Genomic DNA, 23,743 nt, shown 5'->3' with positions numbered 1-23,743 from the left:
AAGACTTCACTTACCAGCAACTCCTTGACTGAACATAGACGACTTTCCCAAGAAAAAAAACAAAAAAAAACTGTGTATTATATTAAAAGAAAACAACCTTATTATCCCCCAGTAGGACCTCTCGCGAGGTCGACCAGGGGTTAACTCCCTTTGATTTGATTTGGAAGCGCCGCTAACCGCAATGACGCGGTCAGTTGATCCTCACAACAGTTATTTTTCTCCACATCTTTCTGTCTTTGTCCTCTTCCCTATACCCCCTTCCCTTAATATTCTCTTTATCCCTCCACTGTTAACCTCCTACCTCTCCTCTTCACATGTTGGTTTCTTTCTTTCTTCTCCTACCCTTGTCTACTAATCCCCTTACATATATATATTTGTGTTCACCATGCTCATATAATCTGTCTGTATTCTGTGTGTGTTTTTGTCCCTTCTGTTACTTGCCATTTAGCCTTTGAAGAAGATCCTACTAGGATCGAAACGTCAGGCCATCTTACTTTTACATATTAAAATTTATTTTTGGTAATAAAACAGTAAACATTTATATTTTTGTTGTATTTTCGGATTAATCTCCATTGAATTTGGCGCCTTTTCTCATGGCTCCAAAAAGTGCTATTAAATTTGCGGTAGGTTGACTTCGTTACTGGCGAAAACTGCACACTTTTGGTAAAATTAGATTAGACTATGCTCTTTTCATTGATACCGAATTTGAGATTAGAAATGCACTATAGTCTACCCAACAATCAATTTATTAACATACGGCAAAGCATAGCGTTGTGTAATATATACAGATGTTATGACATTGGCTCTGCGTATACATGTAATGATGTACATTACTTTAGTTCGTGGAAAACGCCAATGTCAAAATAAAGCGTACACACCGCATAGTCAATATATTACTTTAGCCCTGAAATAGGAGCAGAAATGCTCATCTTCACATAATGCAAGCTCCGAAGATGATGCTAAGTCTAGGAGAAATTTCCTCATACTAACCACAGAAAAATACCACCTTTTTTTCCATTGTAAAGTTATGGTACAATACCACAATTTGACTAGGGTATTTTGTCCTATTGATGCGGTTTACCACAGTTTTACCATAGTTTTTATCATTTTCTATTTCATCTTCTCCATGGTTTTTATCCAAAATTTAACCTATGTGTACCATGGCATTACCATAGTTTTACCCTAATTAACCACAATTTTACCCAATAGCTGTACCAAAGTTTTAACCCTAATTGTACCATTGTTTTACCTAGTTGTACCACAGTTTTACCCTAAATTTACCAGAGTTGTATCCCAATTGCACAATAGTTTTCCCAACTTGTCTCAATTATTATCAGTACACCACAAATTACCTTAAATTTCACCCATTGGTGGATTGTATCATAATTGGGCTAGTTGAAACGTACAACAAAGCAACTCATACTATATGTCATGATGTCGTATGTATATGGTATACTATTTATATGCACCATATTTGGTCTATATATATGCTGCAGTCAAAGCATGCATGACTACAATATAAAGTAAACAGTTTTTCAGTATATTTTTTATGTACAGTTTCTGTTAAGTAAATAAGTATGTATCATAAGTTTATTCTATATAGGGCTATACTGTGGTAATTTACAAAGTTTACCCTTAGGCTAACTTAACCATAGTTTACCGCTGTAAGATAAAGGCACATGTGCTTTGCTGGGAGCATATATATATTCTTATATTTATATAGGGTGATATCTGTATGTTCCGAAGTCTCTATGTTCCGACGTCTCTATATTCCGACGTCTCTTTGTTCCGACAAAATGAAATAATTCGGGAAAATTCTCGGTCACAAGCACTGTTTGGGTCAAAACAAACTTTGGGTCACATTTTTTTTGGTCCGAAAAAATGTTGGTCCAAAAAAAAAGTCCCAAAAGAAATTTGGTCACAAAAATATTAGGGCCAGAAAACTGCTTTTCTTGGTACAAACACATTTTTTGGATAATTTTTTTCTTTTCGTCGGAACATAGATACGTCGGAACATTGGGATGTCACCGATAAATTATTGTATTCATATACTTTATAACTGTTCGACCAAACGTTCTTGCCTTTCCTGGACCTGCCTTTTATTTAAACATTCCGTCCAACTACTGTACCTCTAGTCTTTTCATAAAGATTTCAAGCCAGGGCCATTGTTGTCTTGTTACTATTTACTGACAGTTTTACTTCTCAAAGTTGTATGTATCATGAACGAGAAATAAATACAGAGACCAAGAAAAGTGTGTTGTCATTCTTAAAGAAAGTTCTCTGACCAAAAGTCCCTCAAAGCTGACCTCATCGTGGTGTCAGAGTGGCAGCCACTGTCTTTTCAGTTGGCAAATTAGAGCTTATGTCTGGGTATTTTTTATGAAGACCTACAGTAAGGGGCAAACATTCCTCGCGAATATCAATCCTTACCCCCCCCCCCATCCCCCATCGACCTTGCCAGAACCCCCTCTCAGGTGTCATATTTAAATGCCTGTTGTGTCGTGCTGACGAGCTAAGGTCAGCTTTCAACGATTCCACCACCCAGCCCACCCCTGCAAAGATACTCCTGCGTATGTTCTTTGTGTGTGTGGGGGGGGGGGAGGGAGTTGTAAGGCATTCACGTCGATTATGTTGGGTCGGGTTGCGTTCAGTCTGGCACTGTGTGTCATGGTGAAGCAAAGCCTAATAACATTATTATAACGAATTTTGGTGCCTTTCATTATTTTCTAGAGAATTGTGTGAGAAACATTGATTGATAAAGCCGTTTGCTGAATTTTTCATAGCAGATAACATGTTCACAACTGCTTTGAATAATGTTAATAAAGTACAGAACGTGCAGCTTCAATGGATGATATTGTCCGACCGGTGTTTCATGACCGTTTTTCATTGAGAGAACGGGGAGGACGTATAGGTAAGGGGGAGGGGGGGGGGTTGTGGGCGGGGGGTTACGGGTTGTGTTTTAAAACGACATACGAAGGAGCCTCACGGACATCATATATATATATATATATATATATATATATATATATATATATATATATATATATATATATATATATATATATATGATATTATTATTTTCATTTATTTATTCTCTTTGGCAGTCGTCGACACATAGTACTCTTTTTGTAATTGGTAAAAAAAGATAAAGAACAGGATGTGTTTTCGCTTGATCTCTAATCCATGGCCTATAGCTATTACATCTACCTCTGAAAGAGTTGAAAATCATTCTTTGAGAATTCCCCAGGATCACTTCTCATTTTACTGAGGAATTTCGTTTCCTAAAAGTCTAATCCTAATAATTGTGCTTCAAAGCCACTCTTCGACAAGTGGGGGGGGGGGGGGGGGAATTCATATATATAGAAGGTGATCATTCTTATCACTCTAAAACTTGTCAAATTCGTCCATGTTCTCAACGAGTGAATCAATTCCACTATTCGGAATCAATCAATAGCCTATACCAGCTATGCTATAGATGAACATTCATGATCGAGGCCCATGCAGTGAACAGTTTCATACTATCTTCAACTCTTCTCTAATTAACGTAAGTCTACAATAGTACATACAGGTTCATTTTTGTTTTAATTTAAAATTCTAATAGTAATGTTCTCTATATCAGTCTATATGCCTTCAACAGCAGGGGCGAATCCAGGATAGTAAAAAACAGGGTGGGTAGCTTTGCATAAGGTCGTTAAAGCCTGCTCGAATATATAGTGGTGTGTGTGTGTGTTCTAGTCTGGCGAAATCAAACATCAGTATCAAAACGGAACATGGTTGGCGTTCAGTGACTAATCAGGTCTATAATTAAAGTCTACACGCAAGTTTGTGCGATTTGGGGGTTGAACAGAGAGTGGGCATCTCTACCCCTGTCCATCATCCATGGATCCGAGGATGAACCATAGTGCCCCTACTAGCGGGACTGTCTTGTTCCCTGGATTATATAAACAATAAAAATGTAACTGCCACCCGTGGGTATCCAACTTGTTTTTCTTGTTCGGGGTATCCAATTTTGTATTTGATTTTCTTGGCGACCCTGTATACAGTGGGGCACTTTTTAAACTGCGTCAGAGGAGCCTATAGGGGAGAAGGTATCCCCCTCACATTTGATAATTGTTTATAATTGACTTAAGCGAGCAATAAGTTGCAAAATGTTGGTATATTTATTTATTTTTGCCCCGAATTTTTATGACACTCAAAAAACCACCCTACAAAGGGTCGAGTTTACACCCCCCCCCCTCCCCCGATTTTAACACCAGGGGCTAACTATGCTCTTCATGAGGAACACTGGAGGGTCTTGATAGCTAAAGTTAAAACAATTACAAACAAGGGAAATACAATTAATAAGGAATACCATTTGATTCCGCCGATTTCATTACCTATTTATGTATTATGTATAAAAAAAATCAAATAATAATAATAATACACATGGCTGGGAGAGTAACAAAAGGATGCTATTGTTTTTGGTAACTTTTGGGATTCATTTTGTAGCTAAATTGTAACTCGTGGAAGCCTTCAAAATGGCAACCTTGCATGGTTGAACCTAATTGTTTTAGTGGATGACTTGAAATGGCAGTGTTAACTGCTTCGGTCCATTTAGTGTCGTGTGCAAAACTCAAGTCCTTACACATGTATATAGATTAGTATGAGTACTAGCACAGGGACCAGGGTATACATGATTTGTACATTGCTAACCACGAGTACCAGGTGCGTATCCAGGGGGGCGTTGGGGGCGCGCGCCCCCCCGGGTAAGGAAAAGAGGAGAGAAAAAAAGAGAAGAAAGAAGGGAAAAGGAGGGGGGAAAAAAGGAAAGGAGGAGAGGAAGGAAGGGAAAAGAAAAAAAAAAAAAAGAGAAAAAGGAGAAAAAGGGGGGGGGGAGTAGAAGATAGCCAAGACCTCGGGAAGAGAAAGAGGAACAGTCATAGTTAAAGCGCTGATCCCTACTATATACACAGGGTAGCCAGTGACAGATCAAGGATTACGGAGGGGGTGTGCGCCTTACCCTACCCCTTACACCGACAACTCCATTTTTGACGTTTCCATTTTTCCTCTCTCACTAAAGTATCTATATAAATACTATATATGGTCTATCATAACGCGTGTGTGTGTATGGACGCCTTAAACAATTGTACAATTGTGCTATATGGAACCAACTCTGGCTGGTCTTGAACTCGACCGAGTCGTCGGGGAACATGACGCATTTCGGGAAGGGGCGACCGCCCCCCCCCCCGAGCAAATTTTCTTTATGACATCGCTAGTAATTTCAAAATAGACATGCTTAGATGCAACTTACAAGGCCTGGGAAGTGTCATTTCCAGCGATCTGGGAGGCGTTTTCGGCCAAAAATTTTTTTGTACGCTTCGCGCCAACTCATGGTGGCGCTTCGCTTAGATAGTTTGCCGACAGGCTTCGCCCCTCCCTTGGCAATTACTCGCTACACGCCTTTTCGAATTTGTAAAGCAAAGAGCGGATATAACATCATATCAGTGAGCATTGAAATGCATGTTCCAGGATGAACAGCCCCAAAAACTGTCTATGTGTGTAGTCAAAGGCGTAGGAGCCCAATTGGATTTGGGGCTGTAATGACTTGCCCGAAAAAAAGCCAAATTTTTCGCGCGCATCGCGCGCGTTCAACATATCGATGCCAAAACCATATAAGCAAGCGTCGGTTATTACATCGCATGCCATCGTTTACCGTACGGTCCGTGAAAGTTGCACAGAAACTGTGCAACTTTCACGGACCGTACGGTAAACGATGGCATGCGATGTATACCGCCGGATTCTAATGTAAACAACGAAATGTCTTATGTAGATGGAGAAAAAGCATACAGATCCATTTATGTCACAACTCTCTTTTACAGTAGTAATATCGGCCAAGCTAAGAACTTTATTTTAATTACCAAGGAGATAATTTTTAAGCTATTCATTGCTATTTATTTTTCTTTCAGTAGGTGCCAGAAAAAAATGGGGAAAATTTGGTTGCGGGGGGGGGGGGGGGGCTGCAGCCCCGCCTCCTACGGGACCTACGCCTATGTGTGTAGTGTTCGGTTTCGATATACCTGATGTCGGAAATATCTGCTATTTTTCATTTCCTTCAACGCAGTTTTATAATAGCCATTATAAGAGGTTTTAATATTTCTACCAATAAATTAACTGTGTCGGAATTTTCGAAAATTTCCTGACCAACATTCTTTATCATACTTTCCTCTACTCGTGCAATTTTGACCTGTCTGTTAGGGGTTCAAGGAGGTTTTTCTATATTGGTTGTCCATAGATTGAATTTTGTGCAACATTATGGGTATGTTCTGAAGTGATTTTATTCACGAGAAATGTGAATTTTCAAATTCTCAACAAATAATGGGCTTAAAACCTTGAAAAGTGGGGCTTTCGGATATTGTGGGCCGTGACGTAGAATCACCTACAAAAGCAATGATCCATAGGACATGCAATGAGGTCGAACATGATGTGTGACTGGTAATAATCTTCAAAAAGGTTATGGATGGAACAAAACTTTTGGGAAATACTGCGGTTCTCAGGCAAAAGTGTACATCTGGTTGGTCATTTTCAAGCCCGAGAAGTGCCATTTCCGGTGATCTGGGGGGTATCAAAACCAGAAATTTTCTTGTACGCTCCGCGCCAACCGATGGTGGCGCTCGGCTTAGATAGTAAATCGCGCCCCCCGGATTAGAAAATCCTGGATACGCGCCTGAGTACAGAAACAAATATACCGTACGTACGCAATCTTGGGTATGAACGGTCACGGAAGGGCGTCCTATGTCTATAGAGAAGTAGTCCAATTCGTCCCCGACTGAATCTCAACAAATCACCTTACTGGACGTTTTATTCCCAACTGACGGTGGAGGCGGGGAGACGGCCCACCCCCTCCCTCCGAGAGTGCACGTCACTGAATGATATATGCAAATATCACATGTGACTCGCCAATTCACATAGAGGTTACGACATTAAATTTTGTCGATATCGTCAATGGTAATGAATATTCTTTGTATTATGTTTTGTTTTTAACAGATTTAGAGTTTGTTGAATACCAAACTGAACACAAAAAAATATCGTTCGGACGTCCGAACGATATTTTCAACCATATAACATTTTATATGGGCCATATAAAAGTTAATCTGGAATTTTTTATATCAACCAGATAACATTTTATCTGGCCCAGATATGGATGCAATAAAATTTAACCAGATCAAATTTTATATGGGCCATATAAAACTTTATTTTATATCAAGTTATATCTGCCAAATTTTTTATCTAGCCAGATATAAATTCCAGATCTGGAGCAGATCTAGCCCAGATTGAAATTCCAGATCTGGGCCATATCTGGATTTTTATATCTGGCCCAGATCTGGGATTTCGGTAAGGGACATAACTGCGTATAGCACCATATCAAACACGTGAAATGGGCGAAATATCGATATATACTTGGACACTTTTTGATAAAGTCAAGCGGGGGTATATTTGACCTTCCATTTACAGAGGAATAAACAGCAATATAGATCCAATTTTTAAATCAAGTAATTAAGCTGATAAAAAGATATCCGAAAATGCTCTATGACATTCAATAAAACTATAAAATAGTTTGTGTCATTGGACCAAAGTTCTGAGGTCCGACAGGTTGCACCAATGTGTACTTTAGTTGAAACAAAGTGAGGGAAAAGCCCAATTATGAACAAGGGTAAAACTTACCAATTGTGAATGCAACAGATGCTTGCAACACGTAGGTGCTGCCGGCTAGAAAGTTAGATGTTTGGTATTCTAACACGCTATCCCAATAAAGAACACCATTCGCTTTAAATGAACCCGTGAAGAGAAATACCATCACGAAACCAGCCAAGAAGACACCAGAGGAACGACAATTGATGACTCCTTTACTCTTCATTTTCACAATTTAATTTTAGTAGCAAATAATAAAGTTCAGGTAAAGAGCATCTCACTTATGTTACGCTGTTTCAAATGCGGTGTATATATATTTCTCAGATGCTACCAAACAACGCGTGCTGTTTGATTTGAGGAAATAACATGCACAGCTAATATGACAACACTATTTGGGGAACGGTCGGCTTTGAAAATACGGCGGCGCTCTTTCCTTTTAAAAATAATAATAATAAACAGTTCTTATATAGCGCAACCTACAATAAAGTCCCCCGCGCTGTTAAAAAGAAAGTTTAAGATATGTACACAATATACAATAAGAGTAAACATAACAATTATATAACAATGAAAACAGGTGTGTCTTCAAAACAGTTTTGAACATTTCCACAGACACGACATTCTTTATGTTGAGTGGGAGTTTATTCCAAAGGAGGATTGAGGAGTACTGGAAAGATCGCTCGCCATAAGATTTAGTGGACACAGGGTGCATATAGAGCAATGATTGGGTGCTAGAGCGCAGACGGCGAGTTGGGGTATAACTTTGAACAAGTTCACCCAAGTATAGTGTGGCGCAATATATTGTTTAATGGTTAACAGGAGTACCTTTCAATCAATATGCAGTTTGACAGGTAGCCAATGAAGGTCATGAAGTATGGGGGTGATGTGAGAGACAGGGCTAGTGCAAGTGATCAGCCTGGCAGCAGAGTTTGTGAAATATATGTATTAATGGGCACCTCGTCTGCACAAATACACATCCAATGGTTTTCAGTGGAACATGACACTATTTCACTTATTCTGTAGGACGATATTGATCAACGGTCTCCGTATGTGGGTATGATGAAGACCCAAAATGTGTAATATCTCGGTCTGATTACCAAGTTCTATACAGTGGCGGATCCAGGATTTCGCCGAAGGGGGGGCCCAGATGGGAAATGCCTAATCGTCGTCCTGGGGGAGGGGTCTAAGGGGAGTGGGTGCCCCCCTCCCCTTTGGGAAAATTTCACAAAATATGGAGGTCCTCGGTGCAATCTGGTGCTACTTTTCGTGAAAGTTTGGAGTAAAATTTATTTCCAATAAATCATGTATTCATGGTTTGCCGGGCATATATTAATTTGGGAATTTCGAGCAATGAGCTGGGATTTACGTCTTTGGGGAGTAGGTGGTGATGCAAATTACTTTTTACCAGGCTACTCCAGGCCATTTCATCTTGGATGCCCCCTTCCAGATGGAGACTATTGATGCAGTCAGAGTGCCCCTCTCACCTTCACTTTATCAGAATGATGGTGTACTCTTTTTGCAAATTTATTTTACAAAAAATTTCACGCACAGTGGCGTAGCTAGGATTTTTTGAGTGGGGGGGGGGCCATGGGGGCTGTTCTTTCTTGTGGGGGGGCGGAGTTTACTATCTAAGCGGAGCGCCACCTTGGTTGGCGCGGAGCGTACAGAGAAAATTTGAGATTTCAGCACCCCCCAGATCGCAGGAGATGGCACCTGTGAGGCAAAATAGCAACCAAAAAGATGTGCAACTTTGGTGACAGAAATGCAAAAAAAGTTTTTTCTCTTTCATGCTGACTGGCCTCGCCAACTCAGCCAGACTTTTAACTTGAGGGAAGTTGGCATCATTTGTCGTTTCAAGCTGTCAAGGCCTTTCTCCCAACTCAAACCCCTGTGGGCTACCGGTAGATTTGCAGGATATGCCCACATGTGGACTTAAATAGCATTAGAGGAAGGGGGTGGAAGACTAACACGCATCGATGTTTCGGTAATGGTCCACATTGATGGCTCGGTGCTTATTAGGCCATTTATTGGGTTTCTTGAGGCAGCTGTCATCAGAATCTGGCTTTTTGTGCCAATCGATGACCGATAACATGTATTGGTATGTAAATTTCTTCATCATATATCTAGCAACACTCTAAAAACAAATGAGTGGATTTCATTCCATTGGAGTGATCACTCGGCGCACTTCAAATTAAGAGTAAAATTTAACTCTATTGGAGTTAACCCTCACTCCTAATATGAGTGAATATAACTCTATTAGGAGTTAAGATTTACTCAAATGGAGTGGAAATTCACTCTTATACCGGAATGTGCTCAGTGATCACTCCCATGGAGTGAAATTCACCTATGTTTTTATCAGTACAGTACAGTGCATATCATCATAGACGTACGTACGTACGTACTACGTACGTTCGTATATCAGACGCACTCGATACCCACGATACGATACGGTCCTGGAGAAACTATTTCCACTCATCATTTTTTAAGGCGATACAGTAGTGAGTATTGAACAGGCACAGCCGCATGTTTGCAGGAAATTCAGAATTCCCAATATTTTATATCTCTACCAGTAGTGAAAATCATGTTTCGACAGTTTCGTGGACATAAAAAGTTGTTTTGTGGAATATTCAATGACATATCAGGGGCGGATGCAGGATTTGTGACAGGGGGGGGGGTCTGACTGGTCCAGCCGCGCCTGAACGTAAGAATATCTAAGCGGAGCGCCATCATTGGTTGGCGCGGAGCGTACAAGAAAATTTTTGGCTTTACAAACCCCCCAGATGGCCGGAAACGGCACTTCCCGAGTATTCTAAGCAGCATGTACCTAGCCTGAAAATATGGATCTCATGTCTGCAATTTCAGGCCCCCCGTAGCTACGCCACTGATCACGCATGGGGCACTTTCCCTCGAGCGCGGTAAAAAATTTAAAAAAAAAAAAAAAAATTAGGATTTTCAAAAAGGGGGGGTCCGGGCCCCCCGGGCCCCCCTGGATCCGCCCCTGCTATATATGAAGTATGAACATGAGCCCTGTGGTATAAATACTTGTGATTAGAACTCGAAAAAATGTACAAAAGAAGTATTTTGATTATATCACTGGATTTGATTTGGGTGGGGGGGGCAAGACTGTAGCACAAAGCATTTTTTTTGGGGGGGGGGAGCATTGCCCCCGGCTCCTCTCTGGCTACGCCACTGACACACATCAATAATTTGTATACATCAGGTAAAACAAAACGAGATCAGCATGGGGTAAAGGAAGAATAAGATATAGGATAAGGCATGTACACACATATGTACATATTTACTAAGTACTTGAAGATTAATTTGGACAAATGTCATCTGAGATGAGAGATAAAAATCATTTTTATTTTGCCTTAAAAAAAAAAAAAGAACTATGACAGTTTCAATTTTTAATATAATCATTTTTTTGAAACCTATAGTAGCAAGTTAATCATGTCATTCCCTTGTTATAACATAGTATTTTTTAAAGTATTTCTTTGGTTGTATCGATGTAAAACAAACGAACTACCAAAGTAAAGTAGGCATATTTAGTATTAATTAAACATTCATTAGGTAAAAAGTCAGCAATACTATAGCGCGCAAAACTTGCAATTACTTGTGTACTTTACACCATGTTTTTGATAGAAAATCCTTACATGTGTTTGATCAAAACTATGTTTTTATATAATTTTAGTTCCACATGTTTTTCTAGGACGTAGGGAGAGGGGAATCCTCCCATAAATTATGATATCAGTGTGTCAAACACACCCACTCTGAGCCTGTAATATTCTAGCTAAGACAATGTACCATCTCTATCAGTGGAACCGTGGAAGGAGGTATAACGCCCTCCCTTTTCAAACTCTCACGAAATTCCAAAAGTATATTTATGAACAAAAACAATTGCATTACACCCGGGATGGAAGGGGTGGGGTGGGGTGGGTTGGGACGCTCCCAGATCAGCTGCATGATGAGTCGGTCCCCGTGTACTAGACGTTCAATTATTCCCATTGCTGGTCAAGGAGAAACATAATCTTCATTAGGTATTAGGAATTAACTGACTCAGGCATGAAATGACAACTTTCAAAGAAGGACGAAATAAAATGAGGGAAACTTATAAGAGCCATCACAATTATAATATCTGTTATTTTTGTAATTGACCGTTGTTTCACTAGTAGCGGTTTATAATGATTTTCTTGGTGACCCGGGCCAATGATCAGATGGGGTCCCAAGAGTGAGCATTAGAATCAATCATACAAGAAGTATGCCGATCATTTAGACAGTAAAATAAGAGACTGACAAAATGGGAAAGAGGTCGAGAATTATTATCTTAATGTTTTAATATAGTATTTTATTATATATTTATTTATTATATAGCATATTTGCTTTACATATTGTGCTTTATATACTTTATAACCACACTAAAGGTATTAACATAATCTGGATGATATTGAACCTGTCATTGTTCAACGCAATATAGTGTTGTGTAACTTTTATTTTTCAGGCCCGTGGTTTCCGCTTCTTATCCCAATGGCGTAACGCCGCTGTTTACTTTCATTTCTAAATTAAATGCAATAAAAAGTTATCAATTCCATTTTCAAAAACTTTATTGCCCTTTTTTTATTTCTTAACGTTTTATTTGTAACCATGGGTCTTTAATTTTGTGATCACCTGTGTCAAAAATACAACACTTTTTTTTTTTTGCAGTTTGAAATGGCTTTGTTTGGTTTGTTGACGGCAACTATGCGCTTCCATACCAACATGGTCAAAAGCAACTTGCCAAAACATGTTTTCTTTTAAATTTGGTTATAACCTTCCAAATAATGCTTCAACAACAAAACGTTAAAAGTAAACAGCTATAATGTTTTCGCTGAGAAGAAATGTATTGGCAATTGCCTTAGACTATAGTACGAAAGCTTGACTGACCGATACCATTAGTACCAGCTATAGAGGAGCAGCATTTGTCGATACGTTTCCAATGAAAGTCTGCCTTGAAGCGGCGAACACAATCAATACGGTGTGCAGCTTGAAATATTATATCAATGAAAAATGGCCTACGTTTGCTTCACCTATTGCATTTCGGAAGCAGCAATACAAAAGGTAATGATTGCAAGTTAAAAAGGGTGCAGAATAATCATAATACTAATGATAAAAATAATAGGAGAAGAAAACACGTTCACACTGAATCCCTGTGTGCACAGACAACACCATGAGACAACCGTACATAACATGCAGGGTTTGCAAGTTATTTACAAAGTATCCTTAAAAACTGTTATTTTGTATAATATTGTCACATTAAATAGAGAATAATTACAACAAACAAACATAAAAACAGGTAGTTTTCTAATTTTAAGATGATAGTTAGCAGTTTAATGTGGAAAAGCTATCAGTATGCCTGCTTTTTTTATTAGCTCAGATGAATAAGCAGTTGGTGGGCGTCTACAAAAGAGGTCCATAAAAGGGTACACAACTCATTTTCAATAACCGGTAAACCGTGCAGAGAACAAACCGGTTTACAATGAAAGAAATAACCTATAAACCGTCAAAAATAAAACGCTTTTGCCTGGTATATGGGGATTGGGAGAGTTGCGCAACCCTGAGCGGCAAAATTAGTGGACAACAACTACAGTCCATATTCACCCAAGCTCAACCATGGTTGAGGTTTCGGTGAGCATTTTGTTTCAATTTGGCATCTCTAGAGTACAGGATATGACAATCTGGATTCCTCTGCAGCGGAGGACAAGATTTCTTTGGAATTCACATTATGATAGGTATCGGGAGGGAGTTCCATGTTTTTTTTAAGTCTTTTATAAAAAAAAAAAACTTTTGTCGGTACTTGTGCCACCTATGTATGGGGAATTTCTCCACGCAGACAGAATTTAGATCAGTATCGTTTTAACATCTAATTGCTAGTGATATAAAAATAAGAAAATACATTATCGCTGGACTATTTCGCTGACGGGGAGGGACGTAACAACTGTCCTTGCCGGAGGGTCCAGATAACCACTAGTCCGCCCCTGATGCCAAGTCCCTAGAAGGGGAAGCAAAATGATTAGTGGCGGCATCAGAAATTCCCAAAGTGTGTCTGTGGAGTGGGGGTGGGGGTTGGGTGGGGACTGGGGCTATAGTAGGAAAACAAAACAGTTTTGAAGTGAAAAAGCGCACCAGTATAAAGTGCATATAACGGGCAAATATCAGGTGCTAGGGGAATACTTCCTACCATCCATCCACACGCCACGCTTCATCGGTGAAATACATTTGAATTGCTGAAAATTTAATTTTTGCGTTCAACTCAATATTTTGACATTCACCATTTTCTCAAGATGAATGTTGATCGATTCAAGACCGACTTGACTTTTTTTTTGCGATCAACTGCAGTGGTTAACACAACAACGAAAATAAACTCTTGCTGAATATAGTTACAACTGGACACTGCTATTGTTCGGGAGGTCAGGGCCACCAGAAGCTATAGCACTATTAGATAGTTCCTGTTCGCCTTTGTAGCAAGTTTGCAGCGCGAAAATACATTTCCGAATTCAAAGAGTACTTTCACGTACCTAGCTCAAGCTCAAAGAGTTTTCAGATATTTCTTGTTCTCTCGTGTAGGGAGTTTAAAGCACAACATATTTGGGTGAGAGAGAAATTGAATTTCTATGGAATTTATATCAAAGCCTTTGTGGGGGTCCAGGGGGAGAATCACCTACAACTTGTGGGTGATTTTGAGATAATTGTGGTTCTCCCTTAGTTACTTAAAACATAAACCACATATAAACAAGAGGAATTTAACTTCTGTGGAATGTATTCCAGACAGGAAACTGCATTGCTCTCAGATAGTTCTCTTGTAGCTATTTTTTAATTTAAACAAAGAAATACATTCCAGAGAGGAATTCAGTCTCATTGGAATGTATTTCTAAGCCCCAGTGGGGGATCTAGAAGGGGTGGGTTGGGGGGTGACGCCGACGGAAACGTGTAACATTTTGTAAGGCTAATATTACCCAAATCTGGGACGGATAGCGTGACTGAACAATACCCTTTAAAATAATACCTAAACCGATGATGCTGTTGATGGAATTTCTTTTGATAGATGTTTCATTTCTGCACACGACGAATTCACGGATTTATGTATGCCGTGTGAGGGAGCATGATACATGACAAAGAGCAGTATGCCATTTCTCTGTTATTAAAAGCGACTCGACACAACTCCTTAAAACGTTTACATGCGTAATAAAAAATTGAAAAAAATGTCTGTCTAACTGTTGTACTAGTTATTGATTTTCTTTTTGTCCAACAAGCCTGACAGAACTGTCACAAATAATATCACCGGTATGTCGTAATTATTATTATGATGATTGTTTTGTTCCGTTATTACTGTCGTAGAATCATCGATTCAATCGATTTTACTTTCCAGACAGAGTTTGATTAAAAGTTACTTTTTGCAAACGAAACGCAAGTCTTGGTAACAATAGGTATGAAACCATGTACTAATGGAGTCCACATTCGATGGGTAGGTGAGGTCATACCCGGTTGACGTTTCATCTGTCCAGGCTGCAGGTGTCAAAGTTCCTGGCTGACTCCGGCCTATCCAGGCTTGTAGATCCGCAGTGTCGTTACGCCACAACTTAATCATCGTCTCTACGATAAATGTATGCTCCTCGACGCTGTGTATCGACGCCAGATGACTTGGTCGGTCGCAGTCGGACATCTCCTGACAAAATAACTCCGCTTCGGTAAAATTGGATGGAATATCGACGAAAAGGTAACAATTGTTGTCAAAATGTAACCATGGTGATCTGCAAGTGTGACAGACATCTAATATGCTTGATGCGACGTTAGTGGCGTTCAATAATAGTAACAAGTGTGTTATAACGTTGTGACGCTTCATCTTGAAAAACCTGGAAAGTGAAGTATAAAAAATAAGAAATTAAATCAAAACAAGTCGAAGAAATCTTAAAAGTATATATCGTCCCATTTCCGATATCACATCATATACAGCGTCACTTCCGGGCTCTTGTTTAGGCTGTGATCCCATTAAACTTTACGAAGTCATTACGTCATTAGCCATCGGCTGTAAAATTAAAGGAATTCTTTGAGATTGGGTAAGGAAAATGATAACTATGAAATTATAGTCAAATTTTCCTCACCCACGCATCAAATCCGTCATCGATAACGAGACCTTGACTAATCGATATACAATGCATCGATATAGTTTATTTAATATAACAATAAATTGTAAAAAAAAAGACCTATCAGATCACTTTGTAAGACTTGGAACAATAAATTGCATGGAAACTTGTAAGACAACTTATAGGAACGACCTTTCTTTGCTCTTCTTAGAGTTGAAGGTTAAACATTTCTTCACCAAAATTTGTGGTCGTACTCGAAAAGTAAAAGCAAAAAGAATACATATTAAGATTTAAGAAAGAAAAAGATACTAAAAAGAAAGAAAGTTATCCAGCATTAAACAACCGATAAAGAAAAGAAATACAAATTATAAAGGGTGTACATAGGGGGGGGGGGGGAGGGGGTTATAAGGAAGGGAAGGGGAGATGGGGTAAGTGAATGAAAGAAAGTAAGATCAGTCTTTCGTTTAAAAGTTTAACAAAGAGGGTCTGTGTTATTAGGGTTTATCCCTGTTGCAGACAGTAATATTAAATACTTTTTTCTTAGCGTTTATGCGATTTGTGCATACTTTATAACGATACAGACTTTCTTCAGTTTAATTGCTATGATGGCATCACTAAATATAAATGTTGCCAGATGCATTAAAAGGTGACAGTAAAATTTAAAAAAATAAATTAAATTAAACGATATCAAATTCTATTTGAATGTAGATTTGACATAACACAGAAAAAAATTCACGCAAATTTGCGGGGTGTTGTGGGAGTGGGAGGTGGGTAGGTGAATGTTTTGGGAGGGTACATACTAATGACGTGACAATTAATGGGTTGGCTCATTAGTAGCATCCCCAACCTTGTAACAATAAACGGCGCCGCTGTGGTACTTAAACGAGCGGCAGATCCGTGGCCTTGAGCAAAGCTAGAAACCTTTTGGTGACTAAAAGGGGATATATGCGCATTTGGCACCTGGACCTGATGGTGCATTTAAGTTTGACGCCTTGGACCAAGCGGCGCAATGGTTTCGAGTCAGTCAGTATACAGCTAAGCCATCCTCCGCCTGTCAGGAATATGTTGCAAAGCTATTATTCAACGTAACATTGTTATCTGGTGATAATATCACCAGATAAGAAAACGAGAGAAAAGTAAAAAATAAAAAACATTTATTTTAAATACCGTCTAATATCCTTTCCAACTTTATGAGTTCAAAATTTGTTAATGTTCATGAGATGCTTTGCCATTATTTCATTCCAAACGCCCAATGTATATGACTTGATCAGTTTGTACTGTGAATAAGAGACAACCGTTAATCAGTATAAACTGAAGTGTGTTATAACACGTACCAAGTGTTAGACCTGTCAGCAGATGCTATTGTACACCCAATGTACATGGCTTGATCAGTTTGTACTGTGAATAAGTGACAACCGTTAATCAGTATTAACTGAAGCGTGTTATAACACCGTAACACATGTTAGACCTGTCAGCAATGCTACTGTGTACCCAATGAACATGACTTGATCAGTTTGTACTGTGAATAAGAGACAAACATTAATCAGTACAAACTGAAGTGTGTTATAACACCGTAACACTTGATAGACCTGTCAGCAGATGCTATTATGGAAATATTAGTGACAAACCCAAAGGCTGTTTCAACTACTGACTGGTTAGGATTCTAAACAACTGTCTTATGTTTGACTAGTAAGTAAACCTATTGTTCAAATTGCAGATTTCAAGCGTTTTGCGGTAAAGCGTAATCCACTTTATTAAAATGTGGACGAAATTATAGGGGAAACCTAATAGTAGTTTGGTTGGTTAGTCTACTCAATTTTTATGCATAGGATCGTGTGTTTAGTATTTTCTATTTGTAAGTCCTCAGTAGCAAGTGGTCATTAATGTAACACATGTTAAGAATTGTAACACACTTCAGTTTTAAATGATGAGCGGGTACCCACCTATACTCAGTTTTAACTCATAAAGCAATGATCATCGGGTGTTCAAAAGAATGTTTTAACACTGCACGACCGTTGTTATATATCTATCAATTTAAAAAAGATGTTACATAGAAACAAAACATTACTTGTAACAGACTAGTTGTCGGACAGAGGCTCTTTGTTTTCCGAATCGACTGCTACATAATTATTATATTTTCTGCCGACATCCACACTGTAAACATTAGTTAGTCACGAATGGCAAAAATCTAGTCACAGTGACTAGAGTTAGCTAGTCATTACCAATTCGTTAGTTGCAGACCAATTTGCATGGTCGTTCGACTAATATAAATTAGTCACATAAAATTGTACGAACTTGTTTGACACTCACTATGCATGTCATGTATGTAAGCGTGACGAGAATGTTCTAGTCTTCTGTTTGTTTACTTTCTATAACCTTCAGCTTTGACCAATGACGTCATTATTTTTATCCAATCATCGTACCGTAGAATACCGTGTTCAGATGATCAGATATCAAAAAATCAGACGACGACCGGCGATTACATGTCTACTGTATACACGTACGTAATACGTCGTACGTCGTACATTGCGGTCATTGCCTAACTGATAGAACAGGGCTATCAACAAAATAAGAAGATTCTTAATCATTTAACAAATTGTCAGAAGCAGTTTCTAATTGTCGTCAGTTAGGTAAGTTCAATCACAACTGGAATTCTAATAAATAATAGTTGACACAATTGACATAATTTTCAAGGAAGGTTTGAATATCCGCGATATGTTTGGCTGGAAAGTATAGTAAAATTATAACGGTAGGCCTTAGTAAGCTAAACTGTTGCTAACGCTAGGACGAAGCTAGGCTAGGAGCTTAGTCTTCCTAGTGTAGCCCACATGCGCTCGTAGATGAATAGTACTATAGGCTCTAGTAGTAGTAGCAGTAATACACACTTATATGACATGTTTTATATAAATGTGTATTATTAGCTAGTAGCATGGTGGGCTCGTAATTGACGCACTTAAGGATTGAATTGACGATGTCGGTCAACATAAAATCAAAATCACTCAACTGCCTGCACTTTTCATATGTTTAGTCCCTCAGAAATGTAATGATCTCAAAATATTTATTGTTCTGTGCCTACGCAATGAACAATTGAGAAGAATTTGAACACAAAATGTCTGCTGTGTCAAGTTCTTTCATACCCCTAAATTGACACATTCGTCGATAAGCTAACTGTAGTGTAGGCCTAAGTATACATCCATTCACTTTGGATGCTGTTTGCTATGCTCTGAACCTCTAAGCTTAGACAGGTCAGGTCCCAGAGAGTAGTGGTATCATATTGAAGTAAATTTGGTTATTTTTAGGGAGTAAGATTTCCAAATGTCCAAAAAATGTGTTAAACTGGGGGGAGGGTGTTAAAAGCTTAAAAAAATAACATAATTTGGTCAGCAAATAGCTGAAATGGATTCAAACTCATGAAATATGTAATTCTGCTTGACTGCAAAAAGTTTAGGTGGCCTTCTGTATCGTTGCAAGTAATAATTGAAGGTGCGTCAATTACGGGGGTGCGTCAATTATGAAGCCTTTACTATACACTAGGCCTATATTCTATAATGTTACGAGCGCCTGTGGTGTACTAGGCTAGCCTACGTCAAGTTTCTAGACACCACTTCGTCGACCACCAACCCGGTCTGGATTTCGTGCACTCTGAACTGAAGATCTTCGGAGTGGGACTCATATATTAGGTTATTTTTGCTAAAGTTGGAAGTACCTTGTGTTAAACTAAGGACAAAAACTCGGTTTCAATGCATGAAATACCCATAATGTTGTTAGCTTAGGCCTAGGCCTCAGGTTCATAATCATAGTGGCCGTAAGTGGCGCTATGTTAGTATCCTACTTCCTAGACCAAGTCTACACCAGCTGTAGCACAATGTTGTAGGGTTCTGTATCCTAAGTGAAGTGGCTGCTGAGTGCTAATACCCTGAACAGAGAATGTTTTGAGTCTTATTTAGCAAATAATCCACAATGGTATGCATTTTCTGCTCCTGCATATGTGCATAAAGGAGTTTTGAGCCTACTCAGCCTATCATAAATTTTCTGTTGTTTGTCAATTCTCAGAGAAAGGTAATGTGCCAAGTCCTCAGCATTCACAGCTATATACTTTGAATGATTGTTGTATCAATGGACTCAACTGGTTAGATGAGGTAACAACAAATTCCAAACAACTCTGACAGCAGAAATAGATATCCTGATACATCATGGGAGATCTACTGTAGTAACTATAGGAACCAGTGCTTGCCACCCATGGAGAATAAGGTAATTTGACATTGTTGTTCTTTGACAAGCAACAAATTTGAATGTTTTATCAAAAATTATGCCCCCTATCTACCTCTTGTCCCCAATACCTGTCTTTAATATATATTGTAACAACCTATGCATGAACCTTTAAATGGACTGGATATGTTATTGAGGTGAACTGTGTATCTAGATAGCATTCCAGTAAGCTTTCCTTTAGACTACTGTACAAACTTTTACAGTTAGGCTGTGGTTTACAAATCCCAATGATCCAGTTTTGGCAAAGAACCCCTTCAAGTTAATTCTCTTATTCTAAGTAACTTAACAGTTGCACTGGAGTGACAGGCAATATCAGTTTAACATGTTCCAAACAGTTCAGGAATACATTGGGGTATGTCCTGTAGGTCAGTTTGGGAGGAATCAGCTGAGCTAAACAAAAGTAGTTTTCATCACATTTCAGAGCCAGAGACGAAACAGCCCTCCCCGCTGACCCTTCTCTAGATGATGTTTCTGCAGGTATGGCAAGCCAGACCAAGTGGACTGTGACCCAGATACCAATAAAACCTGCAAGAATTCATAAATGCACCCAACTTGGTCAAGCTTATCAAAATTGGTGACTGGAAATGTTGTTGCAGATGTAGACCTGGTTATTGCTTACACAGTATTGCTCATATCATGTGTATTTACACACTGCACAGTGCATACTGAAATCTCTGAAAAGACATCTTTATGGACCAAAATTGATAATTGCATAGAATTCTGTTGTGGTTTATAATGTGACGACTATAAAAAGTATCAATTTGGTATGAAAAAAAATTCATCTCTCAATTAAGGGGGCATACTCCTATTAGAGTCTATATCCATCCCCTCAATTGTTCTTCTTCAGGTAAGTGCCAACAAGCAGCGGAGAACATCTTTTTTGACCTGTTATCAATCATCTAGTTTTTTGTGGCTTGCATGTTGGAGAACATGAATGGAAGTACATGTGGTGAGAAAATTGGGTCAATTGAGGCAGTTTTAGAACCCTTTAGGCTTCCGAGGAGTAGCGTAGGAAAACTGTTTACCACTGAGTGAAGAGGCTTGTTTAAAAGTGACGAAAACTTCCGGCTCGAATAGCAAAATATCTACATGGTCATGATACAGAAAATTGTTAATGCCATGAAAGGCCAACTTGTCAGCTATCCGGTGATAGGTAGCATTGAGCTAGTGAAAACTTCTATCTAGACTTAGAGACCACATTACTTTTGTGATTTAGTGTGTAAGTCAGTGGGGCTTTTAATGGGCGTATGCTACTTTAAATATAAGGAACAATCTGTGATATACAGTGTGCATTATGCAATCAGTGAAATAACCACAGTACGTAAAGACATAGAGAAGTTGTGGCGGAATGGTTAGGGCACTGAACACAGGATTCCATGATCGTGGGTTCATGTACAAACCTGGTCGATACGTATGTATCTTTAATGAAGACACTTAATCTCAATTGCCTCTCTTCACCTAGGTGTATAGGGTACCCTGGGAGGTAATTAAAGATATAGCATTTGCACCGCTTTATGGCAGCAATGATATGGGATGTCCCATGGGGAACATGTAGATGTAGCTAACCACATTGAGCATAATGTCTGATATGTGTTACCAAGGACCATAGATAGTGTTAGGTAAATACTATGCCAATGTTGCAATATAAATGGCTAATTTACATTACACTTACAGAGTGTGGCTATATGTTACAGAGTGTGGCTATATGTTACATACTTAACCAAATGTCTTTAGGCCCTTGTTACTTTACCGCACTGTATGTCAAAAGTGAAAAAGGAAGGATATTTTTTTGTGTAATGCAAAGAGATAGTTCACTTGAGTATTCAGCATTGATTTATAGAAAAACTGTGGTGAGTCATAAACCAAACTTATGACAAATAATTTCTCAGCAGAAATTGTAGCATGTACGTACACATAATACCGCACACCGGTTATATTCAATAATGCACACCGGTCATACTACTAGTATGCTATAGTGCATGCCTAAGCCCCACATAAGTGTAGTGTATAAGATCATTGTTTGTGTACTTGCGCACACCTTTGGGATCAAGCAAATTATCAGCAAATGATGTTCGATATATTTGGACTTCAGTGCACTTGGAAAAAATTACAATCATTAAATGGGGTTAGTGTGATTGAATGTTGGGACCTCATTTAAAGTGTACCCCAAAAAATTGACCTAGAAGGTAAGTTTCTACCATTCAAGACATAGCATATAGTTTGTGATAAAGTACTTCTAGAAATGTTTTAACTACTTTGTTTTCTGTTCCACCCTAGTGTTGCTTCAAAGATAATAACATATTCAACTTGCATGTTCTGCAATAATATTGTACCATCACATCTCATGGTCAGAAACTCAGAATACTATCACTTCCAAGTTCATAAAATGACTTATATTATGCTTTTGTTTTAAATGTAGTTGTCAGATGTTGTTAGACATAGAGATATAATCTCTGGTCAATGGTTCTCTTTTAAGCTCACTTTTTTGTTTAGCTTGTCATGGTAATATTTTTATTTATCCTAATTCGAGATGATGATTTATAAGGATATTTTCTGGCCCTTTTAACAGCTAAGGTCATATAGAGCTACTGAAGGCCTTTTTATACCATTTGATTTGACATGGGGTATTATTTTTATAAATAAATTATAAATAGTTATATGATATATTATTTTGTGTATATTAAATACATGTTATGCATATGTATATTTAAATATTAGTTAAGATAATTTATTTGGCTAAAGTTCTATTTTTATATTTGAGCTGTGTACTCGCAAACTTTCCCTTTATCTGTCTGTCCACATCTTTTCCATGCTGCTATTTTGATGAAACTGATGGAGCTCATAATGATGCATGATCTAATTGTTTGAAAACTGTTGAACACTGCCAACTTAGGAGCGTTTCTAAGTAATCCCATGAGTAGTCTCAAGATGTTTTATCGGAGAAGATTTTGACAATTTTGTAAAGATAAGTTTTCCCAATTGTCCAATACATATATATTTTAGTTTTAAATGTTCTTAAACCTTTAGTGATTGTTACTGTTCTTTATGAGATGAATTTTTAATGGAATGCTTATTTGTCACATTTTGCATTAATACTGAATGTTAATAAAAATTACCATGAAACTTACAATGTGTGTCACTATCTCTTTTCTTAACTAACAAGTACTTAGTCTTAAACTAGTCTTGTGACCTAAATAAGTAGTCAAAGTTGCAATGACTAATATTTTTGGTCACTGGACTAAGCTTTGGTCGATAGAGGCATCGTAGTAGGACTAATTTTAATTAGTCAGAAAACTCGATTTAATTAGTCACAAAACTAATGTTATATAGTCAAATGACTAGAAGAAACTGGTCGATAGAGGCATCGTTGTGACTAATTTTTTTTAGTCATATTGACTAACTATTGTTTACAGTGATTTTATTCGAATTTGCACAGAAAACGGAATATGTTTTGTACTTCAGATGTAAAATGGAATGGTTTAATGTTGCATTAGTAACATGGTATTAGTTATGTATACAATTCTTCCATTCAACCCGCTTTCTTACCATCCGATTCAGCTGATATATGGTGTAGGCTAGTAGGCTAGTAGTATATCCGACTCGCATTGAGCCGTAAACAATTGTTGTCTTCGCAAAGCTTAGTATTGTAACGGAGGCTATACAGTTATCGTCGGACAGTTGCTTATCACAAT

The 23,743-nt window shown here is 38.3% G+C and overlaps 1 protein-coding gene and 1 long non-coding RNA gene across 4 annotated transcripts in view; one reads left to right on the top strand and one right to left on the bottom strand.

Moving 5' to 3' along the window:
* The window catches only part of LOC139984949 (monocarboxylate transporter 12-like), a 256,740-nt gene that overhangs the window by 23,746 nt on the left and 209,251 nt on the right, over positions 1-23,743 (bottom strand). For 2 of the 3 annotated variants that reach the window (XM_071999103.1, XM_071999107.1), the window contains exon 1: positions 7,702-7,990. The exons of the other annotated variant lie outside the window; for it this stretch is intronic. In XM_071999103.1, coding sequence (XP_071855204.1) covers positions 7,702-7,894 — 193 coding nt within the window. In that variant the 5' untranslated portion in view covers positions 7,895-7,990. Of the gene's footprint in view, positions 1-7,701; positions 7,991-23,743 lie in introns of those variants that run through there. 3 annotated transcript variants of the gene reach the window in all.
* On the top strand, positions 18,022-20,770 carry LOC139984952 (uncharacterized). The gene is made up of 3 exons (XR_011799238.1): positions 18,022-18,412; positions 19,836-20,033; positions 20,473-20,770. It is a non-coding gene; the product is annotated as an uncharacterized lncRNA (long non-coding RNA).

The sequence above is a fragment of the Apostichopus japonicus genome, chromosome 17 (genome assembly GCF_037975245.1).
Source record: "Apostichopus japonicus isolate 1M-3 chromosome 17, ASM3797524v1, whole genome shotgun sequence".
Taxonomy (NCBI): domain Eukaryota; kingdom Metazoa; phylum Echinodermata; class Holothuroidea; order Aspidochirotida; family Stichopodidae; genus Apostichopus; species Apostichopus japonicus.
This window is presented reverse-complemented; position numbering and strand designations above follow the sequence as displayed.